At 33.8% G+C, this 16,809-nt stretch overlaps 1 protein-coding gene across 1 annotated transcript in view; it reads right to left on the reverse strand.

The window, feature by feature from the left end:
* Positions 1-5,227: 5,227 nt before the first annotated feature.
* The window catches only part of LOC131433764 (glutamate decarboxylase), a 50,069-nt gene continuing 38,487 nt past the window's right edge, over positions 5,228-16,809 (reverse strand). Inside the window, exons 5-6 of the mRNA XM_058600357.1 lie at positions 11,156-11,234; positions 5,228-7,599 (exon numbers count right to left, since the gene is read on the reverse strand). Coding sequence (XP_058456340.1) covers positions 7,081-7,599; positions 11,156-11,234 — 598 coding nt within the window. The 3' untranslated portion in view covers positions 5,228-7,080. The remainder of the gene's footprint in view (positions 7,600-11,155; positions 11,235-16,809) is intronic.

The following is a 16,809-nucleotide window of genomic DNA, read 5'->3' on the forward strand; positions in this document are numbered from 1 at the left end:
CTTCGTTAAAAAGTGTCTGAAAATACTATGGCAACAATACAAGGGAGAAAACATGTGAACAATGCACAAAATATTTTATTACTTTCATTGATTTCATTTTTGCATATTAGGAACCAATGCATACGCAATCAAATTTCTTAATTTTGTTCATATTGTAACTTGATATTATTAACCGAGGAGGTGGCTTTAATATAACTTTCAGAACTTTATTCCGAATCTTCTGAAGCGATTTCTAAGATTTGATTCGGTTGTTCGGTAATTTTTAGACGAAAACTTACGGTAATCAATAGAAATAACTGATGTTTCGGTAAATGAATTTCATTTTAAATTTTTGCCGGACGATCAGTTCTACGCAAGTTTTCATCATAGAATTCTGTAAATAGACATACGAATAATACGGTAAATCCTAATAGTCGCTGAGTACGGTAAAACCCGTACCGTCGGTATGGTAAAATTATCGTCCGACGATCAAACTTAGGTATGTAAATACTGATTGTCGTGAAAACTAACAGTTCTTGAAATTTTCAGTAAGTGTTTTTTCATTAACTAAACAAAAAAATATTGACGGGCGGTCGAATGAAATGATTTACAAATGCAAGTTTTTAAAACATTAGAGCTACTCAAAGCTTAGTTTACTTATAGGCAGAAAAAAAATTCATATCACTATGTCCACTTGCTGCTAATACATTTCGTTCGAGAGTAATTTCTGGTGGTCTTGACGGGTTGTGCAATGCTCCGAAAGTCGCTCATAATTCCGGTCAACCGGGAAATGAAGTTACTTCTTTTTACTTTTTTTTGATTTAAACATAATTTTTCGTGAATATATAGTGCACCGTAGTCACGACCGATTCGAATTTTCTTTAATCGTTTTTTATGAAAAAAATCCGTATACGAAAAACCCAATCGTAAGTTTAAAATGTGTGTTGTGTTATGAAATCCGAAAATGCATTCAAGTTCAGAATTTTAACCAAAAGTATACAAACACAAAAAAAATACCGAACCATTCGATAGATCCATTTGATTTATAGTTACGGTAGTTGTTTGACAATTCAGCAATAACCGAACGATCGGGAAATCAATTCAATTACCGAACTGATTACCGAACGTTCAGCTGTTGAAAATTCAGTAAAAAATTACCGAATTCGGTAAAATTTTCTAAGTGTGTATTTAATGAAAAATACAGGGTGCTCCATCTTTTATTTCGGTATGAATAACTTTGAGAAAAAACAACCGATATCCATCAGTGATGTATTTTTAATCAGTTTGGTTCCATACAATTTTTGTAGACTAGTTTTTGAAAACAATATCAATTAAGTGGACACCTTTCTTAGCAATTATAAAATGACTCCTTTTTTCTGCGTTTGGCATTACCTTTTCTAGCATCTCGGGTGTTATAGCGTCGATTTCAGCATGAATGTTTGCCTTGAGCTCATCAATAGTTTGAGGTTGGTTGGCGTAAACCTTGCTTTTCAGATAACCCCAACAAAAAGATGTGTGGAGGGGTAAAATCAGGTGATTGTAAGGTGGTGCCTTTTTGCCGCGATATTTTTTCCGATATGCACGTTGTATTAACACAATGGAACGACTGTTTTCGATGTAAAGTGTCATTATTTCAGCGCGTTGTTTCGGTGTGAAATGGTTCAAGGCAAACATTGTACTGAATTGACGTTTCCAAAACTTAACTGCAATCGCTCGGTTGGTAAATTTGAATGTTATTCAGTGTTTATATACCGATATAAAAGATGGAGGTATCTATGGTTATCTTCATATCACAACTTTAAACTGAATCCATTTGCAAGTCACCGTCGACAAATGAATTCAATTTTAGGCGTACAATACTGAAGTTATGTTTTCGAATCGAGTTAAATGTGGCAAATTGACCAACAAATCACCGAGATACAAGCGCTCCGAATTGGGTCCGGGAAATCTTTCGCCGGAAATTTTAAACTGACCTGTTTGTCCTGTTAGTCTATGTAAAAATCTTAAAATGAATTTTCAAATTCGAAGCATTCGTTCAAATTCAAGTAAATAGAAAAACTCGTCCAAAAATTTGCTAAATATGTTATATGGGATATATCAAACGAACCACTATCACGCTTTCTCGTGGTGATCACGCTGAATCGATTCTTCAATAGCTAAATGATATTTAGGCTGTGAACCAACCGCTCGAGTGTCAGATTTCTACCAAAAGTTGACATTAACCGCGAAATGGTTCACATCCTTAATATACTCAAGGGAACACGGTGTGTAGCAGACAGCAGAAAATCGCACCGACACACAATGCAAAAGCGAAAATCCAACGAGCAAACGAATATAATTTGCAATCCAGTCATCACCTCAATGGACGATTTGATTTGTTCACAGGAAAGCACCTACTAAGCAAAGAAATGTTATACAGCATATATTTATATTAAATTAAGACTGTTGAAAAAACAATCACTTACAACTCTGACCGCCCCTTCTGAAAATTTTAAAAGAATATCGGTGAACTTTAATCGAAATATTCCACACCCATTAAAATCAAAACTAAAAAAATTTGGTTTAGATTTAGTGTTCAGCAGTATGAACTACCAATTAAAAACTTTACTAGGTTCTACAAAAGATCCTACAGAGAATTTGAAAAAGTCTGGGGTATACAAAATCTCGTGTCCTCATTGCGATAAAATATACATCGGACGAACAAAGAGAACAGTAGACATTCGTTTCAAGGAACATATCTCAGAAATAGCGAAAGCATCCAAAGTATTGAAAAAAGGACTACCACATCACTTCAAGTCAAAAGTAGCAGAGCATGCCTTTTTTGAAGATCATGAACTCACTACTAATGACATAAAAATCTTAAGGCCAATTTCCAATCCATGGAAATTAGATTCAGCAGAAAGATCAGAAATATTCAAAAATAACTCCATCTCTTTATTTAACCGAGACCAAGGGAACAGATCTTCTAAGCTTTTCCAGTTACTACCCATATCCAAGATAAAAACAAACATAGAAAACACTTAACTTTTCCAGTTTCTGTTACCTGTTTTTTCCTTTTCAATTTTGTTGTTCCTTTTGAGGTTTTCCTACTTACGTTAGTATAGAAGAAACTTCACTGCAGCATTCTTTCAATAAAATGTTAAAATCGATACACCGAAGAAGGATGTAAATAAAATTCCGAATTACATATCTGAATTATAACGTATGATACACTTTTGTGAAAATAGTGACTTTGTGAGAGTGTAATGACGTGACATAGTAGAATTGAACGGTACAACAACAGTAATATTAGTGATATATTTATAGATTCCTTCAAACTTCGAAACTTCGTACTACGCAGAGCGATGCGGTGTTTTTATGCATGACGCGAAATCTCCCAATGGCGAACGAAGCAGATCTGCTACTAAATGAAATTCGAGGTGTAGCTGTGATTGAACATTAAGTTAAAGGTTTCCGAATCGATTTGTAGTTAAATTATATAAATCTATTCACAGATCTCTGAGTTATTAGCGTTAAAGATTATGAATAAAAATCTTATTCAATGCTAGAAGATACATAAACAACCATCTGTTAAATTATTTTCATCTAAGGGCTCCCCCAAAATAGCATATTGAGGTTCGGCCTGGTATTCATGTAGATGGTACTAAAAGATCTACCACTTAACGGAAAAGAACCCTATCACACGATCTGGGGATTGTGAAGAAACTTGTAATGAGAGCAAAGGGAAAGTCAACTGAAAATTTAATGAATTTAAAAACGCAATGAAGCTATACTAATAGGCTCTGTATTCCATTAAAACTTGTTTTTCTAGGTTTGTGATATTTACGAAATAAAAGTGATTTCTTGAAGATCCCAAAGGTAGTAACTAATAAAGAACTCAACGTTTTCACACTCTCATTCCTTCATTAGCTGGGAAAAACTATTTATTAAGGCAGCCGAACTAGTGCGCTCGTCTCCTGAAACAGTCGACTAATTGCTTTACGAAACATAGATGAGATAGCCAGCACACGACAGCCGTTCGTGATAGTAATTTCCTAAAAATCAATGAATGTCATCGAATTTCGAAGGCTGTCACTGCAACAGTACATGCGAATGAGCGAACATAAAGAAACAGGACACAAAAAGACCGTTCTTTTTGACTACTCTCCGAATAGAATACTCTCATCAAACTGGCGAGCAGAAGCTGTCTCAGGGACAATATTCATTGCCATTATACATGTGTGTCGGTGTTACTAATACATTTCGGACTGTTCGCCACACAGAATGTATACTGAGGCATTCGATTTTGCGACATTTGATGCTGTCTCCTGGCACCTGTCATAAAAAACAGTACTGCTGGGAAGCATTTTATACTAGATAAGATTCTTGCGGGAAAATTATTTGCACACTCCGTTTCCCTCAGTACACGTATAGATGGATTGTAGATTCTCAACTAAATAAGCTCAGTAAATGAAAATCAGTGATGCCACATTTGCAGATTTATCTCCAAATTTAAAAATTTCTGATGAATGCTGCCTCGCTGTTTCACTTATTCTCAAATGTTAAATTGACATTTTTTGAATTTCGTGTACATACTTGACTTTCATTGTTGTTAGCTAAAAAACGCTATTTTCCACTGTAATTGAAGCAGTCTCATTTCACAAACATTTTTCAAATCTGCTTTCCAGGTCTGAATGACCAGTGGACTTTGTACTAATATTAGTTAGTGAGAAAAAAGTTGCTGTTAAAGATTTTAAGCGCTCGAGTCAAAAAATTCACTGCATTTGCAATAAAAAGTTGCCTGTTCATTTCACACAACCACAGTAGCTATTGGAAAAAAGCACACCCGTTTCTCACTAGAAGTGCTGTCAGTGGCTGTGGCAGTACAGTGGGAAATCTAGGTTTACTTAATTTATGGGGTATAAAATGTGCTCGGTAGATCCTTAATAATACACCCACTTCCCGCCCACATAATACGCAAACTTCCCGCCTTCAGAAAAGAATTGCACTGTTTCAGTGTCATTAGCAATTCCTTATTGTGGGGTCTCTATGTTTATTTTTTTATGCTATTACAGTGATTTTCATTTGATTTTCACATCCAAATCTACTTGGGGTTAAGAGAAAATAATGCTCATTGTTCGATTATATATAGATTTTTTTTATTTTTTTTATTTTTTTTCTTTGCAGATTCATATGTGCTTTTCCTTTAAATTTTCGGTCAGTATAACAACATACAACATCTATTGTGTTCAGTTTATGTAATGGTCTATAGTATTGACTCATCCAATAGTTCCATGTTATTTTTTGTGTTACGACGTGACAATGATTTCATATACATAATATACGTTTTATATCATTTTCGTTTTTCTATGTCCTCTATCTGCTAAAATTTGCGCATGCATTCATCATGCGATTTTCTTATGCTTTGGAGACGCTTTCTTTAGGAATCTGGCTAATTTGAATAATGACAAGATTTTATCTGTGTCTCTAAGAATAATATATAATCGATCCTAGTAGTTCCGTTACTAAGAAAATTATTTCGCTCGAAATACAAAATCAAGAAACTAATGTTTGTTTTAGTCGTTTACTGTGTTCATAATATATGTGTTTTTTTTTCGATTCTCGTCACTCTCGAGATGAAATATACATAATGGTGAACTAGAATTTTTTCAACAATGACTAGATGAAACAATCAGGTGAATAGATTAGTACGATTCTAATCCACCAAGATTAAAGGTATCTGAGAGTGAGCGTGAATCATGTATTAATTAACATTTCGTTCGAAGGAAGACTTTGTGAATTTGTCGTTTTCTTTCTGGGTTTTGATTGCTATATTTTTAATTTTTCAACAAATTCGTATTCATTTTTGAGTAGAATAAAATAAACTTTCAATAGATCAAAGATTTTCACAAGATATAACGAAACTAATAACAATATAAATTCCAAGTACTTTCGTGTTACTAATTCTAGAATGAATCACACTTTGTTTCAGTTAATAGGCTCGTTGCTAACAATTATAAAATATTTCTTGTCAAACAAAGATGGATTGTAGGTTTTAAACTAAAAATAATGCTTATTTTCCAAAAGAATCTTGAAATATGACAATAAAGAGCACCTTGGCAGCTGCTGGTATTGTTTTAGTCGTTCAGTCGGTAGCGTTTGTTTCCAAGTCTTCTCTTATTAGAAAACATTGGATTAAAGCATTTTGTTTCGTGCATTGTTAGGTAGCATATATATATACATATCTCACAACGTAACCTTGAGCAGAGGCAAAGTAACAATGAACAAAACCATATTAAACTATCCTATGGTACAATTATACTTACATTTGGTTAGTGATTATGATCATCATTGGATGTTAATGATACTTTATTGCACACTACACATTGATAAAATGTTCATTTACTAACTTTCGTAAATTGACTAGTTTTGAAAATGTTCAGAACTGAAATTAGTTTGCGTATTTTGCAAAATCAATCTAATGTTTGTAAGGTACATATATTTGTCACCAGCACTCAATTGCGAAACAGGATGAACATGTATATATGTGAGCGGAGAATGAATATTCTTGTATATATAATGAATATAGTTTTTGTATATAATTCTTTCTCCCATCAACGTATTTAAACAGACTATTTTGGTAAATATCTTTTGTTTCGGTAATTTGTCTGTTTCGCGAACTTCGTTTTCAATATTTTGTTTTGTTTTGAACAAATAGTTTAAACTACTACTGCCAGTTTTCTGATGTTCATTCGGTGTTAGCGTGAATTCTAGTTACTATAATTATTTAATAATTACACGAGCATAATGAGTAGCTTTGTTAAAAATATGTTTTGCAAATATTTCGTCTTTTTTCAAAGCATTTGAAATTTAATTTTTCTATATTGTTTTTCAAATAACCATATTTCGCTAAGTGTAAACCATAAGCAACGACAAAAGTTATACTTTGCTCAACAAATTCGAGTACTTCAAGTAGTGTGATATTCAGTGATATGTTATTATAACTGATACTCCTTGGTTGTTAAATCTTCTGTTGCAATAAATTTCCGATCAAAATAATTGTCTCAACTGTTAAAATTGTATTTCCTCTGCGTATTCTTTTAGCTTATTGTGTTCAATAATTTACAAGTCCTGACCCAGGCGGTCAATTTCGTTGAGCATGAAATCCACATCGGCTTTGGTGACCGCTATCGAAGATATGATTGAACGGAAGAAATTCGGACGTCGGTCGTCAGGCTGATAACCGACCATCAGCGTTCCGGATTGCATCATGCGGGATTTTATGATTGGACAAATTTTACCCAGTTCCTGTTCTTTTTTAGCATTGTGCGGGACTCCGCGCAGTCTTTTCGGGATATACCAGAAGGACACATTAACACACTCTGGTTCCATGATCAGATAAAATTTGTCTGACTGTTCCTTGATACGTCGAACTTCGTATTCGGTCAGTTCCATTAAATGATCCATTTGCTTCTCAAAGCCTTCAGTTCCTTTTGACCGCCACTGCAACCACAGTTTAAAAATATCGTTGTGTCTCCCACATTGGATGACTTTGTCTCCTGTGTCGTAGCTTATGTCGTAGAGTTTATCGGTCATAAACAGATACTCAGCGGACATCTGGTTGCAGCTAATCAACAGACCCTGTAAAAGAAAACATATTGATTTATTGAATGAAATTAATAAAAAAGATTTGCACCAAGTGCCATGTATTTCGTGACGTGCCGGGAGAGCAAAACAAATGCAAATAAGTGATTTGTTAATAGCAAATACTTTCCGTTTGTAAAGCGGTTAATGTTGAACCGTTAGGTGGCGTTAGCAGTTCAACATAAACTGCTGACGCACTGATAAGCTGAGTACAAAACGTAAAAATTAAAATTAGTCATTTGAAAAAAATTGGTGCAGAAGTTTTTGAATGACGATGGACACGGACTTCGAGGAAAACGCGTTTAAAGGTTTTTGTCTATAAAATCAATGGAAACAATTAATTACTCCAGGGAGCCCGTAGGGTCTAACATTTTCAAAAAATCATGTTTTATCTTTTATAATTTATTACAACGAAACATTTTAAGAATGTTTTGTTAAGTTTTGAAGTCAATCGAAGTAGAAATCTTGGGCCTGTGCGCCGAGTCCTTGCTTCTTCGTAGAATGAGATAGCAATAGATAAAGGTCCATAACTTCCAGAGTTTCGTTCCAATAGGCTTGAAAATTTCACAGAAAATTCTTCAAATGTGTTACTATACGAAAATATAAAGAAAATAATAAATGGTTCTTCAAAAGTGTTAGACTAATACATTTCGAATGTCATATTAGTATGTTGGTATTCATTAGTTAATCTAAACACCTTTTTTTATTAAGCGATTTGCTATTATAAATTACATTAAATAAAATACATTTATTTTGTAAATGATCTTATAGCTATTTCAAGTTTGTTTGTATCAGTTCATCACTTTTATTCATATAATAAAGTTGACTATTGGTTGAACTCATAGAAGAGAAAGAGATCTAACATAAAATAAAATTTAAATTGGAGCTCCAATGGACTTAATGAAACGGTAAAAAAGTTTCATGTAAGGAAGGTCACGACAAGCAAGAATGTTGCGAACTAGAACATTGGATAGTTTACCTTGAGTACGCAAGGAATTTATTAGTTGGGATCTGACATCACGTTACTCCACGCATGTCCAAACGACATGATCAATATCGCGGCAACCTTCACCATAAGCATAATAATTCGTCTTTGGAAGTCCAATTCGAAGGAGATGTGCATCTAACGTGTAGTGATTGGACATGAGTCTGGACATCACACGAATGAAATCCCTACTCACATCCAGTCCCTTGAACCAAGTACCTTTGTCGATATTTTAGGAATAATTGAGGGCATTCACCGACCCAGATCATCTTTATCCCAAGAAGCTTGCCAGCTGGCAAGTGTTCTTTGGCGAGACGCGCTATAGAATTCGTTGGAAGCAATCGGTCTCTCATAAATTTCACCCTCAAAAGTACCACTTTTGGTTAAAGTATCGGCTCTCTTATTGCATGGAATGGAGCAATGAGCCGGGACCCAGACTATAGTTACTTGAAAATTATTATTCAAAATGTCGTTCATGTATTGTTTTACTTTACCCAAGAAAAAACGATTCATTTTTGCCAGCAGCGTTTGAGCGAATGGCTTCAATTGCATTCAGACTATCTGTGAAGAGAAAAAAATGGTTTGAAAATAATGTGACGATTACACTTAAGCTATAATGAACTGCTGCTAACTCTGCTATATAAACAGATGCAAGTTCTTGAAGCCTAAATGAAGCCGACACATTATTGTTGAATATACCAAAGCCAGTAGCGTCTTCAATTCGTGATCCGTCCGTGTAAAACATTTTCTCAGAACCAATATGTCTGAACTTACTTGTAAATATTTTAGGGATTTTCATCGAGCGTATGTGTTCCGGGATTCCACACACTTCGCGCTGCATGGATGTGTCGAAAAATAACGTTGAGTCAGGAATATTTAGGAGGCTGACACGGATAGAAATATATCTTGAAGGAGTTTGGATTATCATATTTACAGAAGTTTGCTTATATACTTCATGTTGTATTGTACCGTTCTCGCTGATTATCTAGATGTATCATACAATTTGAAAATTATTTAATTTTTTTTTGTAAAACAGTGTGTGATCAACTTATCCATCTGTAAGAAATACTATCAATCGAAAAATGTCGCATGTGGTATGGAAGAATAACTTTCTTGGTATCCTGAATGTTATACTCATGTGATTATCGGCCAAGACAAAAGGCTCCACTGCAAATCACTGGTCATCTATGACAAACAGACAATCTAATTGACACCAATATCTACTTTTTGATAAACTTCACTTACCCCTTAGAAATAAGCAGTACATGACGAACCATTTTCTTATACTGTATTTTCCAGGTATATTTTGATTCAATACAGATTGACGTCAGATAAAAAAAACTGGAATCACTGATGCTGTACGAAATATTCAAAGCGATATTTGATTTGTTAGAACGAAAGATATAACGAGTCGTTTCATTCCAACTTTTAAAAGCAAAACTAGCGGTGGGAAATGTCAGAAATAATAGTGCAAGGTCGACGTGGATACACAATGGTTTGTATATACTATTGTCTACCACCACATGTACATGGAACTTGGAGATGCAGATTATTTGTAGCCTTGTAGTTAAAAACTAGAGGGTGGTATATGATACAGTACCAATATTGGTGCGAACCCTAATGTGAATTTTTTTGCTATCTAGATTCTTAGAATAATTTAAAACATCTATTTTCAAATCCTACTTGACAACACAGAAAGTTGCCATCTTAAATTTGAAAATAGCTCAAAACATTACTATTTAGCATCAATTCTTCATACCCGTACCAAAAATAATAATATTGTAAGAATTTGCAATAACTTCGATAAAGTCGCCAATTTGGGTTTGATAGTGACTTAAACCATCAAATTTGAAACCGTCTCGTCGAACCCATTCCAGAATACACATATGTAGAGATTTGAAACAGCATAGACAACAATAATCATTGACATCCACTCGTCAAGCTGGTTTACCTGCTCTGATTGACACGTTCTAACATCAATCAATTCAATCCAATTTATTGTAAGTACTTATTACGAAGCCTCCCTATGGCAAACGAAGCAGAAGCCACTATATGAAATTCTGAAACCGAAACCGTCGGCCGTACACGAAAAATCAAGGAATGACATCATTTTTGTCCACTGTGATTGGTTCATGAAAACATAGATAAAAAATTCACAATTCAAACTAATTTTTCAATTGTGTACTATTGAAATACTGAAATCACGTTACCATACAAGTTTATGTTAAAGGTTTCTGAATCGATTGGTAGTTAAATTATATAAATTCATCCACACATCACTACTAAGTTATTAGCGTTCAAAATTATGACAAAAAATCTAACGCGGCTAGTTTCCTAACTTTTATTTGACACCTGGATCCGTATAGTGCCCAAACATATAAAAAGATATTTTTTGATAAATGATATCATATACTTATACTTATATAGAATTGGCAGTACATTATCTCATACAAGTTTCTATTAAATCATACGAAAATTGCATAAAAATACAAACAAAACTGTAGATTACAGAAATATTTTAGGAAAAAACGGTCGGCCGGTGGTTCTTAATCGAATGTTATTACTTACATCTTCTTTGAAGTGGATCGAGGAGCACTGTAACAGAGCGCCCATTAGTTTATGTGGGTTCCATGTGACAGAATCCGCTCTGTAAGTAAAATAAGAAAATAAGACGTTATTATGTTTAAAAGGTATTGAATGATGCACTGCATAGCCCAATATGTTGCCTTCCTCATATTGTACGTTGTCATTCAAACAATCTTGTTCAGCAGCTGTCGACTGTCGTCCCAAAACTAGAAGGGGTTTCATACCCTTCCCTTATTGCTAGGTAGTCACGTGTCGTCTCAACGAACTGCTACCCCATGGCTGATTGTTTGATGTGGCAGCAAATTTTCCCGCATAGTGATACCCGGAGGAGTGTTTAAGAATTAATTTTGTACACACATTTTATTATTTCACCCCTCTGAAGACACGGTGCACGCAACAGGGACACTTGCTTTACATCAACAACAAAAAATTTTCACAGAAAATGACAGTATCTTGTGTACAGTGAGGAAAAGATGAGTATTGTGGTGATGCAAATCCGCTTATCTTTATTTGTTCAGTGACACTGAATTGGAAATAATTTAAATATTTGACTTTGTAGCAAAAAGAGTTTATACTTTAGTGGATTTGACTGATCATCGTAAAGTTGTCCTCAAATTTAATCAACTAACATGTAACAAACAATGTTAAGAAAAGCCCAAATCTTCTAGTAGTTAGTAGTTAAGATATTAAAGTGGTGAAAACATAAGCCCAAATCTTTCGATTATTGTTGGAGATGTGAAAATGATTTGTTTCTATGCATCAAACAGCATCGAAAAGTACAAGTTATGCTTGTGAAATTGTTCTTATCATAATATTTGGTGAATGGAAGATTCTATGGCTCTTACCCGAAAACGATTTTATTATTATAAAAATTTGAGGTTAGGTTTCCAATTGTTACAATTCTACATATTGAAAGCAATAAATTGGCTTAACAATAATCTTTTCTTGCTCTCAGAAGCAGTTGTTCTTGAGATATTTAGACACGAACTTAACCATCCGTCTGACAGATATTTTTATACCTTCAGTCTGACTGATGGGTCTGGCCAGACCCCTATTCATTTACGTGTATTTTTACGCATTTCGGTGTAAATTAGAAGTGTATTCAGGTTCATTTCTATACAAACCAGGTATATTTCGTTTCTTACATTTCTTACCTTTCATGGCATATGATTTTCTGAAATCTTGTGAAAGTAAATATATTACACGGAAAAATGGGAATAATAAAACCAATAATGTTTTTGAGCGTTTTTTAAATTTTATTTTATCGAAACGTATATTGAATTTACCAAAAGAGATTTTCCATGAAATATGATCTGAACATTTTTGTGAGTTTGTCGTTGTAGTATTTATGCAAACCAAAAATATGTATTGAACCTTTGAATGCTGTTGGCAAACTGGAGATGAACAATTTGAAGCAATAAAAACGAGGTTTTCGGTGAATTTTTTTACTGCTTTATGTAAACATATCATGCAGTCTCTCTTGCTTATAAATGTTTCGGCCCCGATGCTTGTACGATTAGCCACAACAATCAATAGAATGTTGATTGGTTTACCGAAAAAAAATTTAATAGACGAACGAAAGACAAAATGTTTGATTATATAAACATTATTCATTCGGTTTTCAATGTTCGGCAAAACTAGAGTTCTAGACAATGAATGGAGAAAAGTGCAACTAGCATTTTTTTTTGTTGCATCGTCGAGTTCTTTGTAAATACAATAGGCCGCCAGTGCCATCACATCCAACTTGATGTTAAAAAATTACAGTGCTGTATACGAGACTCGACCGATCATGATGACATTAAAAATGCAATTTTAAAATTATCCTATCATCAGATTTAAATTTGGAAAATAGGAAAATAATTGCAAAAAAACATCTAGAATTCTAAAGCTAATTTTAGGAATTAATTTATCAGCGTTTGAGCGTTTAGTAGAATGATTTCACTAGAATAAGATTTCTTTTTTTAGAATTAAATGGTGTTAAGAATTTTATTCTAGTAATTTTTGGAAGTAAGAACCTTCATTTACTAATATATCAAGTTAAGAAGTATTTATAATAATATTTATAGCAAAATAATGAACACTTGTATCTAGGGTAATGTTTCAAACATTTATATGTTGAATGCTCAGTTTTAAAAGTTTGTATTGTTCTGCAAACTTTGAGTACCATTAAATCTTGCCCCACAAAAATTGTGGTTGCTATTGATTGCCGTACAAATTTGTATAATTTAGTTTCAAATTTTAGACATATTATAAATAGTGTGAATGAATGAAAGTTTAAGCAAATATATTAATTTTACTGAACATGTAGTTGAATGCGATTGCAACAGAATTAAGATTTAAATTTTATAGTTATAAATTTAATTCGAAGATAGTGATAGTAAACATTTTAAGTACTTAGAATTAATTCCATTGAAAATAGTGTCTAATTTTGTTTCCAAACATCTTTTTATGGTACTTTCCTCGGAACTCTTACTATTGGGATGTGACGTAAAGATCGCTTACTCAAAATACTGATGTCTCCGATAATTGTATAACAGATAATTTTTACAATTCCTAGGTTGTTGGATAGGTATTATATTAAGAGGAGCTTCTTCTGTAAATGGGGTTTTTCGTTCCTTCATTTCGAGCATCGGTTAAAAAAGTTTTAGGTGAGAGCACAGTCACAATACGAAATAAAACAGACATAATAATAAAGATACGTATTTCGGATGTTAAATATATAATGATGTAATTATTCGCCCTTATTCTGAATAACGACGTATTGATTTTTCGATCGAATGTGGCTCGATCGAATCCTAGCTACCTTTGATTTTGCTAGCGTTATTAGGAATACAAATGAAATACGATCGTAAAATCGATACGACGTTATTCAGAATAAGGGCGAATATCCGAAATACGTATCTGTTATACTTCGTATAGTGATGTGTGGAATATTAATGGAATTCAATGGTATTTCAAATTAGTACTCTAATTTTACATTCCATTAACAGTTCCAGTTACTATTAGGAACTATGGGTGGCCTAATCTAATTTTTGTGTAGTTATTCTTTATAAGCGACTGCTACAGTGTATATTTTATATCGAGTTGTTCCTGGCTCAAACTGTGAAACTGTTGTGCATGATAACTAAAAAACAGCTTGAATTATTTTTCAAAGCTATAAAAAACAAATAAAGTTCGAGCGAATTCGTATCTATTTTTATAAATCTGAAAAGCGGAAAAAAGGATTATCTATTAAAAACGGACCTCAAATGATTTATAGCAACTGTAATATGGTCGCATTATTTTTATTCACTTCAAATTATGATTCCGGTCTTTCCATGAAGTTTCCAAGTAATATTTGACATTGTCAATACTTGTTTTTTTTCTGTTCGTATAATAGGAAATAATTCCTTATTCGTTTATTTCCGGATTTTGTGTGGATACTGCCATATTATTTCTTATACCTTAAACTGATTGCTCACCGAATGCACAGGTGTTTCAATTCACTTGCAGGGATTACAAAGTCAGTTCTAAAATGTAATAGAGTGTTTACGAGTCCTGTGCGGGGTGAGATAAATCGGCCTCCCTCGAAGCAACAGGATTTAACAAACGTAATGCATTTGTTGTGTACCGCAGGCATACGAAATTCGGATCCGAAGGATGAGATTCGTTGGATTTGATGTTGGTATAAACAAGGGTCGATGGGATTAATTGAAGAAGCTAGTGTGCAGCTGTGCAACATTCGTCTAGTTGAGATTTATTAATGAGGAATTTTTATCTGTTTGGTTGTAGCAGTTATTTCATGTTGTATTAATTAAAAAACTTACACAAAAAGTATGTTTTGAAGGAGAATACCATTAATCACAAACGATAATTTTCCATTGGGACGAATTAGTTGCATGCATTTTATCTATCGCTACCAATTCTCTAAATTGATTGCGGCATGTTACTGGGATTAGCCCTATATTCAAATTCAGGGGTACTAACCCAAAATTCAAACACAACATCGGTTGCTTTTTCGGAGCCGTTACGGGATAATGAAAATGCTTTTAGCATAATAGCTTTGTGGTGACGACTTTTGTTAAAGCCAGTTTAAAATGAATCGACAATATTTGGCACAACAGAGTACCGAGTTTTGTACACGGTTTGATTAATTATATATTTATATTGAATGAAACTGAGGTGAACTATAATAATTTTTATAAACTTGGGGTGTTGATGTGACTAATTATTCCAAAATATTGTAACCCATGCACAACGAGAAATAGATGGAAAGAAATAAACCTTCTTCAACTCGTGGAGCTGCGCTACTAATAAGCTACCTAGTGATGTTAAAAATTACATTTGGCTATAACATTGCTACGCTCAATATTTTCGGAAATGGCCGAACCGATTAGGGTAGACTTGAGCACATTTTTAAGGCACTGTATGATCACTGATCACGTCGAAATGGATAATGGTGAACGCTTTCGGCTCCGGAAAAATAATCAAATAAGAGATACAATCAGCAAACCGCATTAATTCCTATCTCAACTATTTTCTAGAAGATGCTCAACCGATTCCGAAAAATTTAAGCTCGATTAAAAGCTGATTGAGTTCAAATATATTATTGTTAATACTTTTAGTTCCGACAATGTTAACGAATAAGCGTCGTAAGCTTTAGAGCACACTTTTGTTAATCACCCGAATCAATCTGAGAAAGATTAGATGTACCTCAATTTCTGCAAAAATTTCGTTTTTCTTGTGCCATTAGATTCAGCTGAATCAATTGAGAATGTATGTATGTGAATCCGTATTTATATATTCATGAATTAGGTCTAGATCACCGAGGTTCCATATTACTGGGAGTGCGCACCGGTGCCTGGGTGTTGCCCTCAAAAAAGTCTAATATCAATGTTTATCTGACAACTTATAGTAAAGTAATTGATCGAAACAGTTATTTTGAGTGATATAACAGCTGTGGCAAGTGTGAGTGATTGATTGATTAGTGAAAACATTTGAAAGTGTTATTTATTGAACATTGCTGATTCGTGAAACTTAAAAATGTTCAAGCGACGGAATCTGAGAATTTACCGCCCACAACAAAACGACGTCAACCGATCGAAGCACCATTTGCATATAATTGTCGGTGTGATCAGATTTGGTATTTAATCCAGTCAATATTTTTTGTCAAACCATATGGAATATTAACTGAAATAGCAAAAAAATGTTACTTGGACGTGCAAGAGGTCTTGGGTAGATCAGAGGTTAGGAATAGCTGCTCTACGATCAACAACATGTTTTGTGTTTTTTTTTTCATTTTCATTAAGAATATATAAAACCGATGATTTGCCGACACGTGAACAGACAACATACAATTGTTCATGTGAAAAAACCTCCAAATTCACGTATCCTAACGATTGGGATTTTTTTTCTGGGTTTACCGGTCGGGCAGCTGAATAGCGCAAATTCTGAACCGGACCCATTTATGGATCCAGGATATACAATATCAATTCCACGCCTGACGAACTAGTCTATGTTGACCAATTGAACACTGGTGTTAGCCCGGAATTGTGCATTGATCCTTTCCCCATTTGTAAATTAGGATATGTGCGTTGCTGAAATATTTACCAAATATATTAATTGTTATTATACTTACTGGGTACGGTCACTGTCCT

This window comes from Malaya genurostris, chromosome 3 (assembly GCF_030247185.1).
Source record: "Malaya genurostris strain Urasoe2022 chromosome 3, Malgen_1.1, whole genome shotgun sequence".
In the NCBI taxonomy this organism is placed as follows: Eukaryota; Metazoa; Arthropoda; class Insecta; order Diptera; family Culicidae; genus Malaya; species Malaya genurostris.